The sequence below is a fragment of the Dinoponera quadriceps genome, unplaced genomic scaffold (genome assembly GCF_001313825.1).
Source record: "Dinoponera quadriceps isolate SergipeBrazil2010 unplaced genomic scaffold, ASM131382v1 scaffold3162, whole genome shotgun sequence".
Taxonomy (NCBI): Eukaryota; Metazoa; Arthropoda; class Insecta; order Hymenoptera; family Formicidae; genus Dinoponera; species Dinoponera quadriceps.
The window spans coordinates 163621-186329 of NW_014557929.1; the positions used below are offsets into that span (position 1 = coordinate 163621).

The 22709-nt window shown below is 46.5% G+C and overlaps 1 protein-coding gene across 1 annotated transcript in view; it reads left to right on the top strand.

The window, feature by feature from the left end:
• Positions 1–22709, top strand: part of LOC106749505 — a 57806-nt gene that overhangs the window by 25625 nt on the left and 9472 nt on the right. The window contains exons 4-7 of the mRNA XM_014629012.1: positions 6964–7176; positions 20539–20621; positions 21164–21353; positions 22118–22395. Coding sequence (XP_014484498.1) covers positions 6964–7176; positions 20539–20621; positions 21164–21353; positions 22118–22395 — 764 coding nt within the window. The remainder of the gene's footprint in view (positions 1–6963; positions 7177–20538; positions 20622–21163; positions 21354–22117; positions 22396–22709) is intronic.

Consider the following 22709-nt stretch of genomic DNA (forward strand, 5'->3'; position numbering starts at 1 on the left):
ATACATGTCGACCAACGCAAAACACAGCCCGTCTACCATCCGAGAGTGAGTGGCTTTTTTTCTTTTACTTCGACGAGACTATTTGGTTAACAAATATTCCAACTGTTTCTGAAATCCTAATTTCCATGAGAATAACAGGCAGCCTTGAGCGGTGTGTGAAATCCGTGCAAATGATCACGTGTGTCCAGGTGTTGACGGCAGTAATTATTTGAGTACGCAATTATTTACAGAAGCTGATGCGAGCGGATGAGTGAATGAGCGAGCGGCGTTTATTATCGTTCTAGGATATACTCTCTCGGGACAGACAAGAACGATTGCAAAATTTAAGCTGTGTTTTGCGGCACGATACAAGTACTACATTCAAAATCTCATGTGCAATAGTACGTAGTTAGACCTCAAAAGAAGGTCGCGACCTTAGCTCAAATTTCCAAGATGTCGGTAATATCGATTAGATCCTCCGTGAAATTTAACAAGTGCATAATGTAACGTCGAATATAATTTTGAGGCGATCGATTCGACGGCGGGTCTCGAACGGTTTTCTCGCGTGAGGCAGAAACACTCTCTTTTTGATACTTTTACTTCGGCTCCAGCCGTGAATATCCAAATTATTAATAGCGATATGCATGAGGAAAGGCGAACGGGCCCTTTCGTGTCCCTTCCTTTTATTTACTCGGGTAGATCGATCAGTGAGTGTAATTCGATTTCGTGAGCACGGGAGTGTGTAAAGGTACGGGGAGAGAGTTTTCCACAACACGCTTCACCTGCCGTAAAACTGACTTTCAGCCTCTCCTCCCGGGCCGATAACCCAGGGGATAACCGACATCAGAGGAGAAGCGCGAGCAGGTGAAGGCAGAAATGACGAGAGATTATCAGTGTTTGATCGCGCGCCTGTAGCCACTGTCAAACGTGCGTCACCGGGAATTTCAGGACACGCACATCCGCAGATATAATTGAAACGGGAGTTACGCACACACACACTGCTATGGCTGGACCGGCGAGTTTTAATTGAATCTTCCGGCTATTCCAAATGAGATGTATTCACGAGACCGTATTACAAAAATTTTTCGGCAAATGTCGTATCGTTCAGAAATATCGTTATGAAAAATCAAAGGAAAATCAGATAGGCGGATTGTCGCTCTTCGTGGCAAAATTTCGAGAAAATTGGAAAAATTCGCGGCGAAACTTGCACATTTTCCACCGACTCGCAACTACGCGTCTTGTAGCGACGATGTTGACGGTGTCGCAAGATTGCCCGGAGGGGGGGGGGTCAGATATTTTTTCTATATTCCAAATCCCGAGCTCCCTCGCGATAAAGAGATTCTTCCGCGCGATTTACTTGGAAGTTATCGAGGCGTCCAAGATTGAAAGACGTCGAAACGGCGCCCTCAGACATCTCGGATCAATGAGCGGTCCAAAAGCAACATAGGCGCAAATAAACACTTATACGTTGTAATAACATCGATGGCGTCGCGATCAAGACGATGGAGTTAATCGCATTAATGGAACCCTCTCTCTCTCTCTCTCTCTCTCTTCCTCGAGAAATCATTTCCAACGCGGAACCATCACAGGCGCGCGAGTACGCGCAAAACCGATTTGGCAGCCGATGTTGATCGCACACGTCGAACGTTTAAACCTTTATTAATAGAATCCACCTCACCTATTCCGATGGTCGAATCGGTGCACCTGTACCGCGTTTGTCGTGCCCGCCGGAGACGTTTCCTCGTCCGCGAGGAATTCGGTTACCGCTCCGGGCGAGAACCAAAGAGCCCCTCCATCTCCGAGGAAGACGATTCATCCGCTTTTCCGCCGCGCGGCGAGTAACTCACTTTTTTCGAGAGTATCATCGACGCGCGGTACGCGCCTCCGTCGGGCGCGCCGCGTTCGATATTTTTATCGAAACTCGAGTCGAAATTTGAATGCTACTTTGACGTTCTTACGGATAGTTTGCGCCTACTTAGACGGTCTACGGACTTACAAAAATCGACTTTTTTTTAGTGAAACTATATAGAATGTTTTCATGTAACTCTTATCTTTATGTAATAATCTTCATCATCTCCATATTTTATCCTGCTTATACGTGAGTATATGAGTCTTGAGTTAACACCAACTTTTTCCCCGTGTCTAGATTTCACTTCAGCGCTACCTTGAACAACCTATTCCGACGCCGAAAACGGAAATGTTTATCAAAACACCATCAGGGTCAAAGTAGGAATAAATTATGTTATTAGAGAATTGAAAGTATACATATAAATCTATTGCTATTATAGCTTCTACTGTATTGTAGAATTCGAGGTTTAACACAGGTTCGAAATTTCGACTCGGGCGGCGCGTGAAAAACTGTCCGCGTCAATCGACGTGTGTATACCTCGCTGCAGTTGAGCCGGCGCGCTGCAATCGACGTTTCCAATCGACTCGTACAGATTACTCATACAAATAACGGTGCACAATTGATACCAAAGCTACAATACAATAACACAATAACATTACGCATTTCGGTAATCGGATCGCGCGAGCAGCGAATCACACACGACGTATCTCTCTGTCTTCTTCCCTCTTTTCCCTTTCTCCTCCCGTTCTCCCGTGCGATCGACGTAACAAGTGACACCGAGCCGCGACCGTGCCGGTTTTTCGTCGCTTTTCCCGGGAAAATACGCAGAGCGAGCGCTGAATGTTTCACACGCGAGGGGCCTCCCGCGCGTTCCACTCATCGCACTGACACCACCGCTGTTTGTACTCCATCCGCTACGATCGCGACTGGTACCTCTCATCCCTTCGTCGATCCACACGCACACACATACGGAGCTCCTCCCCGCCCTTACCAATACGATCCATTACTCTCTTCGTTTATTTTTAACTACATCCCGATCATCGCGCTACGTAATCTCTCGTACTTTCACCGAATCGCACCACCGGCGCTATCTTATCGATAAAAATAGTCGATGACGCCCAGGAAGACAGAGAGAGAGAGAGACACAGGGCGGTGCCGTCGTCGACGTCGTCGTTGTCGTCGTGTCACCTAACATTCGTTCGAGACTAACGCTCGAATGTGACACGAGGTGGCTCCGGATTTGGCGAGGCCGGAACGGAAATCGGATTGTCCTCAGAGTCGTTCGACGATGTGCAATTTTCTCCCTCCCCCCCCCCTCTCTCTCTCTCTCCTTCTCTCCCCTTCGTCCCTTTTCTCTCTCGTTCTCTTCAGGACGATCGATTCCTCCTGTTTTCATTCATTCCGTATGTACGAGTACGCGCGCAAGTAGCGCACATCGGGCTAAACTTCGCGCCGACAAAGCTACGGAGACAAAGCGAGGGAACGGACAGACGGACGGACGAGCGGACCGGTGGTCGGAGGGACGGGATATCGGTGTTCTGAGTCGCTGAACAGGACGTGCGTTGTTCTCCCTCTCAACGGTTGACAGCCGTACGCTGACATCGGCGTACGTGTGCGCCGTTCATATGCACGCGGACGCACAGGTGTGCGTTATCGAGCGCGAGGTGTTCACACGCGCCACATCGCCGTTCCATTGCGGACGCGCGCGCGCCAACTTTTTGGCAGAGGAGAGAAACTCGTCGCGAGACTTAACGCCGGACGAGTAGTCGGAGCTTTGTTCGCGTCGCTTTAACGTCCGATCGTCCTTCTCGTGGCAGATGTGCTCTTTCATTCTTTCCTTTTAATCGCAGACGGAGAGACGGGAGCGTCGATCGCAACTTGTTCGCGAGACCCGCCGCGACGAGTCGGATTTTGATCACCGCGCGAATCGCCGCCTCCGTGAGTCATCCGAAACGACGCGGAACGGATTTATGAGTCATCTCACGTGGATGATTCGACGTGGGCTCTATGAATCATCGTCTCGAGGAGGTCCGTGAACCTCTGCGCGAAACCGACGAATTGTTAGATCCGAGAATCGTTGCCTTTGCAGATCTTCCGCTCCGGCAATTAACTCGGAGCGTCCGCGATCTTGACGCCGAAGTAACGTCATGGGTCTCTCAGGCCTGTATCACGAAGGAAATTGTGGAAATCGTAGCTTCTTTAAGTAACCAGTGTTATTTTTTCCCTCCACAATTTGTATTTATCGCAGAATTTTTCATGGGCTTTTTTAGAAGCTAAAGCACAGGTTGCTATTAGACAATATTGCTAATATTGGTATTATGTTATATGTTACTCTTGGATCAAGGAAATTAGATACTTGAAAAATCGTTAAAATATTGCTAAGAATCCTGAGTATACATATTGGGGAATTAATTAATACGTTGAATACCGTAATGGTAGCCGGCGGCCGGTCGTGACGACACGATATCATCGTGTTTCATGAGAAGTTATTACACGTAAAGTATAATTGATTGCATTTGAAAAATCAGTCTGTACGGTCGGCGGAGAGCCGATGAAACGCGGTAAATGACACGTATGCGTACCGTTACTCGGATTACATTTATTTACCGTATCGATAGCTCAATCATCAATTAAACTTCCGTAAAATCAACAGAAATCAATGCTGTGGTCAACGTGTTGTTTTATTCGCTGAAATTCTCTGGAAACAAAACAGCGCGAGATAACGCTGCAGCGCTGTATGCGTGAAAAAGAAAAAAAAAAGGAGGAAAAGGTAACGCTGCAAATGTGAAAAAAAATGAAACAGGAAAAAAGGAAAGATCCCGTTAACCCCGTTTTATTTTCTCCAGCCGATCTCCTATGATCCACTTCCCGAGCCAATATTTAGAGCGCTTTACGTAGGACACAGGTAATTCCCGGCATGTGCGTATCTGTGTTTAATGCGTAAACAAGGCCGATGCCGCACGTACGCGCGACTTTCGCGCCGTTGATTTTCTCAGTCCGAGCTGACGTGCAATTACTAATGTAGTGCAAATGTATTAGCGCGACCAGCACGGCAATGGCGGCGTAGTTAAGCGGCGGTCGGGAGTTTACCTTCACGATGTCTAAAGATTATTTACAAGTCGGTCACGCTGCCCATTCCATTTCCGGTCGACCAGTTGCGTTCATTGACGGCGCGACGGACTCGCTAACGAGTCGCGACTCGAATCCACTGCTCCGGCGGCCATCCGTGCCTATTTAGGAACTCACGTGTGTTGATCGTTCTGACGATTCCGGAGCCGTCGTTGTTTGTATGCGCCGGCGAATGTTTGATCAACCGAGATTCGCAGTTTAGCTGATAAATCAATCGCCGCCGAAGTTCATTCGCGGAGATGATCCTTCGGGCGAAATGATTGACGAATCTCCTTCCTCCTGGCGATCGAGTTGGCATGTTTTATTCTATTGAATGAAATGACATTTTTGTGAGGGTAAATTTTCCACGTAAATTATGCGAACGATAATAATGAATTTATTTTCTGTATCACATTATATTACTTTCTTATCTATCAGTTTTTCGGGACTAGTAAAGTTCGTTGTTTGTTATATATATTTTTTAGTATATACATATTTATAGTATTATATATTATATGTACGGGGTGTATTTTAGTTGGTGTCAAATATTCTAAGGGGATATTTCTATCAACCGAACATTAAAAAAGTTCATACAGTGAGGTCTAGAAACGTTTAGTTTTAAAGATATTAAAGGAGTTATTGAAGGTTTTTTACCCCACCCTAAGGGATTTTTATCACTGGGGATATTTAAAGTCCATTGTTTGCACAACTCCTGTGCCTGACGTACTTGACGTTTTAAGGCGAAGTATTGTGAATGGATGTGAACAAATACGTAACACTTGAGGAGCATTCAACAGAGTACGACAAAACATGGAACGCAGGCACAGATAATATATCGAAGCAGAAGGGGACCATTTTGAACAGTTTCTCCAACAAAATATTTTGCCTTGTGTTTATTTTATTTTTCTTGGTTTCTGTTAAACTCTGTCCCGTTTAATTACTTGTTCTGTTAGATTGCTTTTTAACTGCTTGCTATTGTTAAACAATAAAATCGCTCCCACTTCAGAAACTAAACTTTGAGTTTCTAGACTTATATTTATATGAATTCATGTAAAACTTAGTCGATGCTTAAAGTTATTAATTAATGGACGTTAATTGAAAAACATCCTGCATATATGTACGAACGATATTTAAGGAACGATAACCCTGCGAAGTTCCTTTCTGTTGCTCGTCTCTCATGTTGATCGTGTCTGCAAAAGATGGGCCTCGATCGCTCCAAATGGATTTACGTAACACGCGCGATTGTGCTTGCTCGTTATCTTTTCGAGAGTGAGGGAGAGAGCCGCGGAATCTATTTCATATTTCACGAGAATCGCTTCATTAGCCGGGAGATGAAATTCTGCTGGGAATTCCGACCGTTCCATCTGCGCGCGCGCGTCTCTCTTGCCAGTCTAGAGCGGGCATTAAAACGACGTCCACATAAAGGTGGGTATTAGCGAAAAATGTGACATTAGCGATATCACGGGGGTCAGCGTGCGCTGTGAAGGGCGCAACGACATTCGGATTATTCGATGTGTTTTAAATATCGACGGCAACGAATACACGGAAATAAATATGTTCAACCCGATGCCCGAGCAGCGCGTGTGCCGCGCCTCCTACAAATACCGAACAGAAAGCGTGGATTATGAAATATAAAACGCGGAATTTCGTCGGAATTCGAAGTTTCGAAAATAAACGTTGACGATCTTCCAACGATGCGTCTATAAAACACTTTAAGTTGTTTACATCGTTCGATGCCTTTCGATTTTCGTATTTCCACGAATTATCGTTATTCTTCCGATGATATATACATACTTGAAATTTTACTTTAAATATAATTACATTTAATATATATTCAAATGTATACAATGATATTTAAATGTAAACAATTTTTAAGATAATCGTCATGTTATTCTCTCTCTTTTTTTTTTTTTCGCTTATGTTCCCCTACGTCAGTTTTGATTTTTATTGCATTCTCGTGCTATTTAAGGCGCTATAATTTACCGGCGTTTCTGCAAATACTTCGACGACTGTTTTATATCCGATAGGCGTCGTCAACAGAGGAGATTCCTTCCGGAGAAGGAGATCGAGATCGAACTCCTTGGCGCCGGCCGAGCAGGAGAACGAAGTACGGCGAGCACCGCCCAAGGAGGTCGTCTCGCACAACGTGGCCATGCTGGGCTCCAGGGGAGTCGGGAAGACGGCCCTTATCAGCCAGTTCATGACCAGCGAGTGTATAAATGCCTACGACAGACAAAGAGGTGAGTTCCTCCTCGTAAATGTCGCAGTATCGCGTTCGCGATCGGCGCGATAAAGCCGCAGACAGGATGCAGGGACGAAGTTTTCCGGGGAAATGTATTCTTACCTTTTTCGTATCTCAGGTTAGCTGACGTCTTCAGGACTCTGATCGACTTTATCGCGGCCCATTTCTAACAGACGGATCTTTGTTACATTTTCCACAGAATAAAACTCTCCCTCTCTCGCTATTACATTTCATAGAGTTGATCCTTCGTTTAAATGGGACGCATTTCAACTCTTGAATTGTGAGATGTGAAATTTATGGATTTTTCCGTAATAAAAAAACTTAGAGTTGCGAATTAAAACTCACGGACAACGGGATCTTATTTTTCACTTTTAATGCGAAGTAAACACTTCGTATTAAATGAAGAACCGTTCCCCTCGAAACGGAATGCGCCGACGACGTAACATTTACTTCGACAAAGTTCTCAGTATCGCCGCAACGTTTTGACCTGAACGTCGGAAAGTCGCTCCGAGGAAGTTGTTACTCAATGGAAACCTCCGTGACGGTGAGGATTGATTTCCAAGCTACGCGGTCGAAAGAAAGTCATAGAAATTTCAGGCACGCTCAGCGAACCGGGCTCTTCCCCGCCCGTAATCGGACTTCCAACTCAGAAATTGCACCTGAGCCTGCTGAATAAACGCTGTGGAAGCGTAAAGCCGGATCTACAATATGCCTTTAGTCCTTAAAGCAATAAAATGTAACATAATTACCGACAGAAAAGGCGTTTTCCATGCTGCTGAAAATCACGACACCGCTTAAATCTTAGAAATTACGACATGTGGTAGCGCTGGAAACGCTTTTCGTTGGGAATCACGTTAGAATTTAATGCTTAGAACAGAAGGCTAAAAGCTTACTTATTGTAGATTCAATCTAATGCAGTATTTGAACTCTACCGACCGAAATTTACAGGACGGATTCTATGTTGAAAAATAAGTAAAATAGTCACATATATCCACATAAAAGCTCGGTTTCGGAGACATAGTTAGATATAGGTTTCTTGGCAAACATAAAATCGGAGCTTCCTCGCTCTCGCTGATTATCTCAGGAAAGCCCGCAAAATTTGAAACGAACTTTCCGAACAACCTAATATATTTACTGAGACATTTTCACTTATTTTTTTCATGCGAAATCTATCCTGTTCGCCGGTGGTGTTTCGATACGTCCTATATAAAAGGATCCGCAAACGTAATTCACCTTTCCGAAGCGGTGATGAGGATTCAATGTTTCGTCGCAATGAGCGCGCGATCGCCCGGCCGGGAGGTCGCTCACGATCGAACAATTGAAGAAAATCCACGTCTCTCTCTATTCCACGGTTTACACTTTGCCGCCGACGGAGCCGCTGCGTCGAACGCGAGTTTACGCGACGGCCTCCTGTGTATTTCGATTGTGCGCCGAATGGAAGACGGCGCGTCGAGCTTCGCTCCGAGATAAAGCGCAGTTCCCGGGATCCCCCCGGGGATACGCGTTGCCGCCGCCGTAGAATAAGCGAAATTGTGCGACGGTGAAGTTGAGTCAACACCTACGAATTCAATCGTCGTCGTTCGACGATTCCGGCGGTAACGAAAGGGGACGAGGTTACTCGTCGCGTCCGCGACGTTAACGCTTCTCCCCTTTCGCGTCCCTCCGACTCGCTCGAGTCGACGCTTCCTCTCGGCGAGTTTTTCATCTTTATTATCGTTACATTCAGACTTCCTGTTCCGACGTGAAATCTCCAGACAGAATCCACTCGTATTTTCGTAATCTTCGCCGCATCTGTGCGGATCAATTCAAGCGTCACCTTTAGCTGCCGCGTAAATGGAGGAATCGTTGCAGCGCTTTTCCCCCGTTAATTCAACGGTGCTTCTGGGGACAATGAATCTTGCGAAGGTATCTCTTAAACGATCGGCCAATTTTCGCGGTAGCACGCGCGAAAGTCCTCCGTCCGGCGCGCGACAATCGTCGCATTGTCGCGGCGATCGATCTCGAACTTGCATCGTTACGTTCTCGACGTAACAGTAAGGGTGATTTAACGGGACATTAGCGTTTTATCGCACTCGCGCGCAATTACGGGGAGTTTCCGCCGCGTGTGTGCCGCCAGCGAAAGCGAGCCGTTGCATAAAAACGGTCCGCCACCCAATGTCGATTACCAAAGTGCCGGCGACGCGCCTCGCATAATATAGAATCCGCGTGGGTATCTGGGTCGAGGACCGTCTCTCGGCGATGCGAATTATCGTTATAGCCCCGTCAACCGGCCGTCCATCCTCGCCGGTGTCCGGCTGTTGAAACTGACGGCGAGGTTAACCTTCTCCCCCGTTCCATCGCATTCATCTTGATTGCTCTACGTTTTTTCTCATTAAACCGGGCCTCCCAGTCGAAATTTTCATTGCCGCTTTGACCTCCCTAAGGATAATTTGCGCCCATTTAAACAGACCCTGCACAGATAAGGAGATTTCGGTGGATTTAATAAAGTTTCTTTAATTGGAACAAATTTGCCTTCTGGAATGAGATAAACAGAGGAGTGTTTGATTCAACGAACCATGAGAAACCGAACAGTTCGGTTTCTCAAGTTGAAGGTTTAGTATAGCGTGAAAATTTCGACTCGGGAGGAAGGGGGGGGGGAGAAGTTGGCGGGAACATATCCTGATTTATCCTGATGGTATAGATGACTCCCGATTGAAGAGTGAATCTCGTTAAAATCGCTCGACTGTAAAGAGCAGGGAGAATAGATCGTTGCGTGCCAGATATCTGAAACGAAATTCAATAAACGTAACAAACTGTGAGGGCAATTCAAGAAAGAGAAATCGTAGCCTACTGGCTACCTGAATTCCAATTTAACAAGTTTGCCGCATCGAAGCTCCACAGATAGAACGTGTAAGGTCCAACATATGAAATTGAGGAGACCAATTAGGAATAATTAGTATCACGCTTCTACGTTTGCGAGACGAGCGGCGACTACTTTCAATTATCGAAATTGAACGGACGCTTTCATCGTTTCCCACCTTTTTGTCCCGGCGAACTGCGCCGTTACATCATCTCTTATATCTGCATTACGTCGGATAATCGGGACGATTCCAATCACGTCGACCCACGTCTCTCGTACCTCCTCCTCCTTCTCCGTGTCCTCCCCCGCAGAAGAACGACGCTTTCTCGTCCGATTTAATATCGACCGTCGCTAATCGTAATGAATCACGCAACTTTCTCGGCCTCTCCTCGCGGTTCCGCGGATCGCGGTGAAGAAGAAGAGAGGACGAAAGGGGAGGCGGCCTCCTTCCTCGTGACTCTTTCTTCCATAGGCGCTGAAATATGATAAGCGAGACGGGCGAGGCTTTGTTTCCAGTCGGACACATTGAATCCACGACGTTCGGCGACGTCACTCGCGCTTTTACGATCGATATTCTCGCAGGCTATCAAACAATGGGCCATGCTCTCGCGCGCGTCGGGCCGGAGAAAAAAATCCGCGCCCTCTATTCCCCCCCCTCCCCCCTCTCTCTCTCTTTTTTCCTCCCACTGCCGTGTGTTTTCTCTTTTTATTCTTCCCGCTGCAATATAACGGGGATATCGTATTTATATCCGCCACAGAGGGAGAGAGAGAGAGAGAGAGAGAGCGCCGGCGAGCGACACATCGAAACGGAAAAATAAATAACGCTTTCGAAACGGTATCGAGAGTATATTCGGCGTAACTCGCGCATTAGTCGCGTACCGCTGCGAAACGTTACAAAATTCGAAGACGGCGACTTTATTACGGCGCGATAATGGACTTTCCGATCCGCAGGATCGAGAATTTTCGGTATCGATCGCGCGGCTGAGGCGCGCGAAAACGCGGACACAAACACGACGATATTTTCCGAGCAGAGGCTCCGAGGACGAAACACGACGACCAGTGCCAAATGCCAGGAGACCACCGGGCCGGATAAACGGTTGATCTCGTCCTGGTTTTCGAAAATGTTAATGACTTTGGTCGTCTTCTCGCGTGATCCTGCCGGCCACGATTCTCTCTCGTTCGTTCGCTTGCAATATACCTATTTATTTCGCATTCCATGACCTCTCAGTAGACTTCCTCGCGAACTTTGCGTTCGTTGCCTCGGTGATCGATGTCGCTCGAAGGTTTTCGAGCACGACGCGACGATCTCGAAAACGAGCGGAGTCACGTCGCGATTAACAAATCCTGGATCCTCCTCCGTTCGTCGTTTCTTCCGCGCGGGAACAGGATAAATGAAACTCTTTTATCTCTATCGCACTCGGCCCTCTTGCGTTCCCCATTTCGTTTTTATTTATTACAATTTTACCGCCTCATTCACGATGGTACAGGAGTCCCAACGACATTTGTTTCGTGTCAGGGACCGTCGCTCGTTGTGAACATCGGGCTATAAATAAAAGCTGTCGCGCGCCCCACTTATTTATTTACTTTTTATCTTTCGCATATATTTCTATACATATGGCACCGACAACGCGAATGGAGCAGAAATGGCGTACTCTTCAAGCAAAATGCATCGCCCGCGGGAAGTCAACGATCGGCCTACCCGTTGTTAATTACCGCCGAGTGTACGAGAACCCATTTCATTAGCGGTTCTTTAGTTGATTACCCTCGTGCGCATGCATACGGACGCACTTGTATGAGCGCCGACGCGCTCCCGTAATATAATTAATAATTTAATCACGGCGCTCAATTATTTCTACATGAGGGCGTGTATTTATCGAATTCTATTATCGTACGCTCACGCTCACGCCGGCGGCGCAAACCTTAACGACACGCGTCGCTCTCTTACGGTGCAGCTTTTTCCCCGACGTCACGCTCGCTAATTGACCGGCGAGAATGCGCCGTTCATCGTCGAAGGAGCCCCACGTGGTTTCGCACGGAGCTTATCCCGCGCGTTTCGGACACCGCGAGTTTATTTTAATTACGGGGATTATAATCGCGCTCGGAGGCGCGCCGGACCGTGTCAGTATGAGAATTACGCTCGCGTTATTGCGGCACTGCTGAATAATGCAGCAACACAATGCGCAGCCCGATGAGCGCTCATCAGGTAGCCGCGCACAGTTGAACAACACAACAATATTCCAGTTAATCTTGCGCATGCCACGTCATAAACTAAGGTAAGCACGTTACCGTCAGTCACACACGCGTTGTCTCGTAGTCGCGATGAAACACCCGCGTAGAAAACTTGCCGAGATCTAAATGGCGTCCGGTCCGATTTTTCAAAACAATTCCGGACCCCGGCTGGAAAATCTACGCGGGTTGGGAAGAGGTCTGGTTAGAAGTGTGATGTTTCAAACACGTGAATCTAGTAAATTTCATGATGTCTAATATTTGCGAAAATTGTTGCATCACTTTCGGGAATTGTGCTTTGATTTTCATTATATTCCGCAGCGTTACGTCGAATTTAGAGATGAAAATTACGATTCACTTTGAAATCTTTATTATACACGTTTCTGTAATTTTTTAGTAACTCTCATCTCATTGTTAATAAAGTTCACGGTATGCCAGTACTCGAATATAAGGAAGGTTCAAGTATACTGTTGAAATTTACTAAATTTAACTGAAAATCGCGCGCATTGACGGGGTGATAATGAAATGTGTTCAGTTAAGAGAGAGAGAGAGAGAGAGAGAGAGAATTTCAGTGAAATTTTCAGCATAATATTTCCGTCCGGGGTAACATGAAAAATATAATCCCGTTCATTAACCTCCTGATATCTGATATTCGGTTAAACTGTTACTCGACTTTAACGATGACAGCCGCAAGTGATACGAAGCAAGTCGCAGCGAGATCGCGATTAAACGACGCGAAATCCGCGTGTCACGTTACAACGTGTGTCTACATCGATTTTGTGTTTTTAATTGCTTCGTGCGATGCGATTCTTTTATGCATCGACGCTGTCGAGAGAATAGCGGACGATTTTAGAAATAAGCTTCCGTCGTATGGGAATTGCTCGCGTGAGCGAGCCTCCCTTATCGACCCGTTATCGAAAACGCGCTAATTCGCCGAGTCGCTAATGAGCTTTCAGAAATGAACTTCGATCGCTTCCGGGAATTAATGGTGGGCGAGCTTCTTTTTGCATCTGTTTCGCTACCGAAGATCCGGTAATCCGCGCGTGCGCGAATGCGTTGCCACGCTGTGTGCGAATCCGAATGAGAGCTGATCAAATTAGCATCCTAATTACTCACGCATTACGGCTCTCTCGAGGGCGAACACGATCAGAGTCAATCGTAGAAAGCGATAGCTCGCGAAAGCGAGCGCGAATTTGTTCCACCGTCGATCGTTGCGTAAGTTTGCAGCTAATGTGGAGGATTTGTCGACAACGCGGAAAGTTAATCATGCGGATTTACGCATCGATTGTACGCATTTTCGTATAGCTGTGACCTTTAACTTATTATCGTGGTATAATTGCGCACAATAATTGTGTCAGAGATATATTCGGCGACGAGGTCGCGGAGGATGTCTCGTCTTCGGTGAGGCCGGACTTCGCCAGCTTTGCGCCGGTAGAAAGTGAAACTTCGATCGAGGAACCGAACGCGGAAATAATCGGGGCGATTTGCGCAAGCGAACAATTCACAAGTTCGTCGCGAAAATAACTCGTAAATCGCTCGGTCGCGGGCGAACTCGCCGATTTACATTTCGAACATAATCGGATTCGGCGCGAGAAAATCTCTCACCCTTCCCGAATTTGTCCCGCCGAATTTTTCCCGCCCGTCCACGAATCTGCATGTATCGTTTTCGCGCCTCGCGGGACGTGCAAGACCGACGAGGCGAATTCAATTTCGACGCGAGGACACGGGGGGGGGATTTTTTCGGGTCCTTTGAGAAAGGACGCGCGCTGCAATTAGATGGTGCAGTTGTGAGTTTACAATCGCGTGATACGTCGTACGCCGTTCTCGAAACGGCTCGCGCGAAGCGAAACGGGCGGGCCGGCGCGATTAAAACGATAAATAACGAGCGGCGAAAATGACGACAAAAATAGTCGGAAAGACCGCCTACAGTTCGGCTCCTTCTCTACGGTATACGCGGATCGCTATTCCAGTCGCGTTCCATATCGCCGCGTTCCGCCGCGCGAATTAAGATCAGCCGCGATCGAAATTATATATCGAGACTAGCCCGACCGGCCGGCCGCCGTGAGCGAAAAGAATTTAGGCTGATGTCAAGTTTCGCGCGATAATTCTGCCGCAAATCGGGATCGAGGCCAAGAAGCGGCGTCGTCGGAAGGGCACCGCGGAAGATGGACGCTGGTGCTCCGAGAAGTGCGCGATTCTAATTGGCCGGAACCACGGACGATCCTTTCTTGCGCGTCAGGTTAATTATCTGTCCGGACGAGCTGCTCGCCGAGATGAGCCACACATTTGTCGGGACGGCCTTCCGTCTCCCTTATCTCCTTCTTAGCTTTTTCCATTCTTCCTTCGGTTTCTCAGCCTCCTTCACTCTGGGATTTCATTATCTTCGTTCTTATTATCATTTTATTATTATAATACGTCGAACGATATGTCAGATAATATGCCGAATGATACTAATCCCGGTTATTATGAGAAACGTCTACTTGGAGTTGACAGCGCGATAAAGATTCACAGTCCCAATCGTTCGGGAAAGTTATTTTCCGAGGGCGTTCCCTCGCGGATTTCGGGATTTCCGACGAATTCGGGGAATTGTCACGCTCTTCGTATTTCCAGATTTTCGATTCTTCGCCCCGGTGCGCGTCCACCGGCTGTTCAACGCGCGATTAATCTTCCCGCGGTCGTGCAGCTTTTCGGCCGCATCTCGCTCCCCCCCCCCCCCNTGAAACTCCCTCTTTGATCTACCTTCGCATCATTCGCAGCTTCTTCGCGGCCTCCGCTGCGTCATTCGGATTTACGATTCGAAACGCAGGCACAAAGGAGCCCGCATGGTCGCGCGTTGCGGTTTCGCGAGCGCTAACACGGCGACGATTTCGTGACTTAGCGCGGAAAAAAGGGAGCAACGCGCGAGCGTGCGAGCGAGAGTGCGAGAACCCGATGGAAAAGTACGTCCGCCTCTGAAAAGCGAGTGAGACGATTTCCACGAAGGTATAAAAGAGAAAAGTGCAGGAACAAGCCGCTCAGAAATAGCCGCGGTTAATTTTGCGCCCGCTCCGTGCTATAAGCGTACATCATAGAGGTTTCGCGTCTGTTCATCGTCTTTTCTCCTTCTCACTCTCTTCGCCGAGGCTCTCTCTTCCCTCTTTCTCTCTCTCTCTCTCTCTCTCTCACTTTCTCTCCTTCTCTTCATTCTCCGGCTCTCCGTCTTTCTTTCGTCGAAAAAACACGTTCTCTCCGAGAAATTACGATTGAAACTGCAGATATATCGCGATGCCGATAAGTAATGGCGAGAATTACAGATCGTGCGGTGCACTCGATATCGTCAAATTAATCACGCGTTTCAACAAATGATATTTATATATTCGCCATCGACGCAGGAATCGGTCGCGTCTGCGATAGGTTTGCGATAATTGCCGTTCATTCGTGCCTAGACAGCGCATATTTGATTAATCACGGAGTCGAAGTGAATCAACAGCCAGCGGGAAAATCCGATTTCCGAACTCTGGTCGTTTGCGTTCGGCCAAGCGGAAAAGTTACCGAAGTTACCGAGGTCTTGAGATATATGCGTACTCCCGCGCGGTAAATAAGTACGATAGCTCGACAATTTGTGTGCGAGCGACGTTAATTAATGAGGCTCGCCAGTTTGCTCGGAACAAAAATTAAGTAGGGAGACGCGAGTTTCATCGTGATGCAAATTTCGTCGCACTCGAGTGAGGAATGAAGAAAAGTCGGGTCGTTCCGACAATCTGACACAGGAATTTCAACTTATAAAAGAAAAGTTTACTTACTCACCAGAGAAAAGTTCGCGAAGCTGAATGATCGCTTTGATAAATAAAATTTTTAGCTTGTTTCGCACGAACGAGAAATGAAAGAGATTAAAGGGACGCGGAAATCCTGCCGGAAAAATCGGTGCAGTTATTTCGCCATACGCGACTCTGCAATCGAGCACGTTTAATACGGTTCAAGCTGTTTCGACTGATGCCTTTTTTTTGCAGCTTACAAACCCGTCGGGCAAACGAAAAGCCCGACCGCTTGCCCAGCGACGACCCTGTCGCCGTGGTGAAATTTCATATTAATAAAGCTCGGTCGCATTCGAGGTATCGAATAGTTATTGTCCGTGAGAATTGCGGATACGCGAGCGGATACGTCGCGTTACCGCCGATCGAAGCGCCGGCCGCGCGGAAATAATAATTAAAAAAAAGGGAATGTAAATTCCCGACAAGAGCGCCGGAAAAAATCAATAATTCGTACGCGCGATACGAAAATTCGCGCGGCGGCGTGCTCGCTGCGTTTCACCGATTTCCGTCGATATTTATTCGCGTCCCGGCACGATCTTGTAACCCCAAAATGTCAGCACAACCTCTCTCCACCGTTACAGGGGCGGCCGTCAATCGAGCCTGTTCCTGACCTGTTGGTAATCTCGCGTTGTATATTGTCCGCTCGTTCGTTCGCTTGCATTTCGCAAATAATTATCTCGCGAAAAATGCCACCTCCTGAAAGCGATCAGCGGCGGCCTTTGAATCGCGGCCGTGCTCGGTTTCCCGGTGAAATATCACCGTGACACCACGACTACCACCGCATATTTCACGCGAGCCGCTGCGATATCGCCGTTAATTATTCGCCTTGAATCGCCGTTGAATTCGCCGGGTGCCGTGTATTTCATTTCGAGGCTGTGCTGAGCGAAAAAAAAAACGCGTCAAACCCGCCAAAAATACGCAAGCGTATTTTTGCCTCCAACCGTACCAATTTTTGTTGTTTTAATAAAGAGAAACGTCAACAGCAACGTACATATAAATCTATTAAATTTATTAATTTCGTATTTATTATTTATATATATTTTTTATGCATGTAAGATTATATAATATATATAATCCTGCCATATATATATATCGTATAATGTCAGCTTCATGTTGCTTTTTGATTTATTACAATCCGATTATGTTATGTAAGTACAAAAGCATTCATATTTTTCACATATCGCAATATTGAAATGAAGTAAAATGCCTTTTCCACGTATTACATGGAAAAAGAGCTACTTTCAAATTATTATATCCCGAAAATGAAAAATCATACCGAAACGAAAGTACATTTCAAAGCTAAAAAGTTGATACTTTCGCGTGGCATTAACGAAATAAAAAAAAATATTGCTGCCGATGCTACAACGTCATGAAACCCGGGAAATCGTCGTTTTTGGCCTTTTTAATTTTCCTCAAAATTATATATATATTAGCCAAATTTGAACGATTCGTGTTTGGCAGGCAAAAATATATCGTAAATGACTATTCGCATCCGTGATGCGAAAGAAAGGTTAAATCTCGTCGGACGGTGCAATTATTCCGCTATGCGATTGTGGCGCACAAACATCGGAAACTCATCTCTCGTAGAAGTGTAGAAGATAGTCTCACTCACCGGCATTTTAATTCCGCACTCTAATTTCCATATTTTAATTTCGCCGACCTTTTTAATCTCGCAATATAATTTCGATATTTTCATTCCGCCGATATCTCTAATTTCGATCTCAATTTCGGAAACGTCTTCTCCCGAGGGTACTTCGAGGCCGCTTGATGAAACAGGGGATGCGGCCGGCGGCGTGATTCGCATCCTTTTTCTTCGCTGAATCCCGTCATGGTTCCTCCCTGCTCGAACGAGTGATCGAGGGAGGTGTCACACCGGCGATTCCTCTCCTTCTGCCGTCCTTTCGCCCGTGCTTCCGCAAGATACACGACCGTCGAGCCAACTGTGTCTGTGACCGTTCCATTTTCTGGCAACCGCCGACCGCACGAGACTCCACGTCGCGAATTTGCGTCGGCGATTCGGGGAATATCCCTCTGTTCGAGATTTATCGCGGGACACCGCGACGAGAGAGTGTTGTCGTCTGGTAACGGCACTCCGATGCGATAACTCACAATTTGGTAGTCGCGGCAGCGTTGGAAACGCATGAAACTTCGATTCCCCTGCGATACGACGGGCGATTATCTTTCACAAATTTCAAATCTGTATCTGTATCTATTGTTACCCGAAAACACGCCTTTTCCTTCCACAGTTGCATCATTTCTGATTATTCTCGCACAGATCGACAACTCATAATCGCTATTATTATTGTGCGCGCCCCTTCATAGTTTTTTAATAAAAAAAACTTTCTACTCTCTCCTCCTCTTCTTTTTCTTACATGCCGAATATATCGCTGTCGCAAATCGGAGAGGGGGAGAAGGAAGAAATAGAATTCGCCGAAATTCGTCGCTGCGGAGGGACGAAACCGCTATACCGAGCTGCCGCGAACGATGTAACGATTTACATTTGTCGAAGTCTTATTAAAGTTCTTTCGTTGTTTACGCATCGTGTCTTGCCGTCCCCTCGCTCAAGATGCCCGTTGCAATTCCACGGTAATACATTTCGCGTCGTTCGGCGAAAGCTAATTTACTACCTTGAGTTTTTCTTCTAATTCCGCCCGACGTAACGTGCACTTCCTCTCGCGCGCTTCAGTTCATACCGTATATTGCTCGCGAACGTATATCCCGGTTAATGTTCGAGGTGGGAATAAAAACGAGCAAAAATGTAAAAGGACGAGCATCCGGCCGGTGCATGCCTCGTGTAAAATGCAGAGCCGCACGAATAACTATTGAAGCTGACGGAAAGCAAGCCGGCTCATAAACTTCGGAAGAACAGAAGTCAGATCTCAATTTGCGCCACTTGTTTATCGCGGTTAAATATTTGATCGGGCCAGAAATGAGCACTCGCGGTATATACGCGGGATAAAGAAAAGAGGATATTATTAAAAATCGATTTATATAGGAAATTCATCGCACGAATTACAATTTCTTCATTAAAAAGGGATTTTCCCTCTTCACCGTGATGTAACATTTTACTGCAACTACAAGAGAACTCCTCCTCTCGTCAATTTCTGCGATCCAGTCGTAGATTCGATTTTGCATTTTTAACAATTTACTTCCACGACTGTACTTTGTATTTAACTTGGACGGTTTTATACTCTTGAATCAACAAGCGGAGAGAATTTTTAGGGGAAAAAAGCTCGAGGTGGGGTGGTATTCATCTGTCGCTTGACCCACCGGTCTCGACGTGCACGCTCGAGGCTTTCATTATTCATGACAACCACAGTTGGCAACCGCGAAATTGCATCTCCCTCGGAGACGGCGGCCGTCTGGCGGGAAAAGATCGGTTAGGACAACGACACCCGTTCAAATCTCTGACGTCATCGACGACGTTTCGTCAGTGGCCAAAATCAATCGGCGATGCTCTTGACAGCTGTGCGGCGGTCTGCGCGACGCATTTAGACGCACGGCTTTACGTCGGCTAGCGCTCTCTCTCTCTCTTTTTCTCTCTTTTTCTCTATTTTTCCCGCACGTGTTCGCGAGGAGGACGTTCTCCTGCCCTGGTAGTTTCCCTCGAAACGCGTTTTATTTGCGGCTTTGATTATTTTTCCACCATCGTGTTCCTTTCGTCGGCGAGAGAAGAAGAGGGAAGAGAAAGAGATAGAGAGAGAGAGAGAGAGAGAAAGAGAGAAAAAGATAAATGAGTCGGTAAATCATGGTGTCTGTCCCTTTCTTTTTTCGCCTATTCGCCCATCCTTTTCTCTTCCGGAAGAAAAAGCGTAAGGTGCAAAGAAGGTACCGGCTAAACGTGAGCCGCCATTCTGAAAGTCAAAAAAAAGGGTCGGGAGAACGCCGACACATCCGGTTAAAAGAGCAAAAAACAAATGGAATCGAGCATGCGCGAGTAAAGCATCCGGCTAATCTGCTTTGGAAAAAGTTGCGCAACGGGAGAGAAGCGGGAAAATTAATTATCCCGTAGAACTGGAAAATTTGTTGTTCGAACCGTTCGATTCGGAGCTCTTTAATAAACGAGTTGCAGATTTATCGTTTAATTGGAAGTGGGGAGCTCTTGTAACAAGGTGTGTTTTTACTATCTAGAAATATTATTCGCGTTCCATGCGAATCTTTTTAATTAATACCCTCGACACGAAACTGGTATCAATTCAATTGATTGTTTGTATCGCAGATATGACAGATTCCCATCGCGTTGTGTTATCTGCTTGGAGGATGAAAGGATTGATGTGTTTGTACGTGATATTTTTTCACAGAAACGTAATGCAACGAGCTTGTAATGACATTTTCAGGGAATATATCCCGATATTTCTATAACGATATTAGATTCGTACATCATGTCTATGTTATCCTTATTTCCCCTTAGGCTTTTTACGATATTGAATCTATCATAAAAAGTTCTCTCCTGAAGGGCGAGACGAGCGTCTGTAGAATTCACCATCTTTTATTCTTATTGCAGATGTGCCGAGCGAGCAATCCGTTTTTGTGATGCTGAACGGGGAAGAGAGCGAGCTTAGATTTTTAAATATCGTCAATCCAAAGGTGAGAGCATTTATGGGAAAAATTACAAATACTGCAATTTGCTGCTTATTAAATACAAGAGAAAGGATACGGATCTTGAGATAGGATCGACACGACGATTACACGATACGTTTGATACATCTTGCACGGAATACTTCGTTAAGAATTAAAAAAAGAAAAAGATTAGAATTAATCGGGAGAAATTAATATAAACTGCCGGCTACAAGTGCGAATATAAATGGATATTCGAATGAATTAGCATACACCGAGTTAATTGGAGAGCGGGGTAACGAAGGGCAGGAAAGAATTAAATCGAAGTAACGGAGCGCACGGAGGAATTAAACGGAAGCGATAAGAGTCGGAGAATTATTAGAGATTGTATCTTTTAATTACCTCTCTCTCTTTAATCTCTTCTTAATTTCCAATTCAAATACGACTTCGAGAAATTTCGTTTGCTCGTCCGATCCATCGAGATAGACGAGCGAACGGAGTTCCGGAGCCTCGAATGAACGAATCTCCGGCGACGAGCGAGACGTTGAATCACAAACGTGATGTTCGTGCAGAGCGAATTGGACAAGATGCCGCTGCCGGACGCTTTCGTCGTGATGTACTCGGTGATCGACAAGGCGTCCTTCCAAAGGGCCGAGGAATATCTCGCTCGACTACACGACCAAGATCTTCTTCGTGGTAGACCGGCTATTTTGGTCGGCAACAAAGTCGACTTAGTTCGCTCCAGAGTGGTCTCGCCTCAAGGTAAGAGCCAGGTCATCTTCCTTTTTCACGTATATCTACTGCTACGCAGTTAGGTCAGGCGATTTTATGACACTCCACAGAATCGATCGTTCGGCTGAAACGACGGGGTGTATCTCAGGTGCTTCTCCAGGTAAAAATAAGCCCGCCGTACTTGATCTCTGGTACTTGTTTCGAGAAAGGCAAATTCACGCGAATTTGTCGGAAGTGAAGTAGCTCACTTGATTAAAATGAAAAGTGGTGGATTTCATATGAAACTCGAGAAGCGCAAGAGTATCCATCTCGTGGATTACCTGTTTTATATTTTGCCCCCACAAATCTATAATTCCTTTCATCGTCTTTCACACATACACACACAAGACATGGGACACAAAGATACTCGAGATTTTCTTTATCGACCTTCTTTGTAATCCAATTATATTTTGTTCCTGAAAAATCAACGTAACAGGTAGATGACAAACATTAATCGTGGCGTATATAAATTAATGTTTCAATTTCAATTCATGAATATTTAATTATAAGTCACTCGACAGGAACCAATAACTGTTATAAACGGATTGTTTGATGGCGGTATTACTTTATTATTATTATTATTATTACTTATTACTTCAAAATGTCAAAACGGTAAACGAACGTCAGGTTTAAAATATATATTCAAAACATATATCTCGAGTATCATAGAGAGTTAAAATACGATCCCGACTATCCGGCTCGTGCCAAGATCGGTATCTCTTCGTTATCGGGCTCTGCCGAATCGTGCGTTGCAGACGGGAAATGCCTGGCCTGCACGTACCGCGCCAAGTTCATCGAGGTGTCGGTGGGCATCAACCACAACGTCGACGACCTGCTGGTCGGCATACTGAACCAGATCCGCTTGAAGGTGGTCCAGGGCCAGCTGGACAACCGCGGCGGCGGCAGCGAGGGTAGCGGTCATTGGTACAAATCCAGGGGTGTGGTGCGCGCCAGCATGAAGGCCAGGCAGATGTTGACGTGGCTCTTCGGCAAGGAGGACAGCAAGTTCAAGAATTGCGAGAATCTCCACGTACTTTAAGCCGAAGCGATCGGCGGAAATCGTCGGGCCACTTCCGACCTCCGTTCTTCGGGACGTAGTAAGTACGACTCGAGGAGGGAGCTCCGCCGTAAGACGTTTCCGGAGGAAAAGGAGGGAAAGAACGACGGGATTTCCGCGCGTCGATCGAGAGCGAGATCAGTCGGGATCGCGAGAATGTAACTCGTACGTGGTCGCGCGACGAACGAGTTCGACAAGTCGACAAGCAACTCGTCAAGCCGAACGCCGAGTTCTCGTAACCGGGGTCGTTCAGGGCTCAACGAGGATACCTCATTATCCTGTCTGGGGGG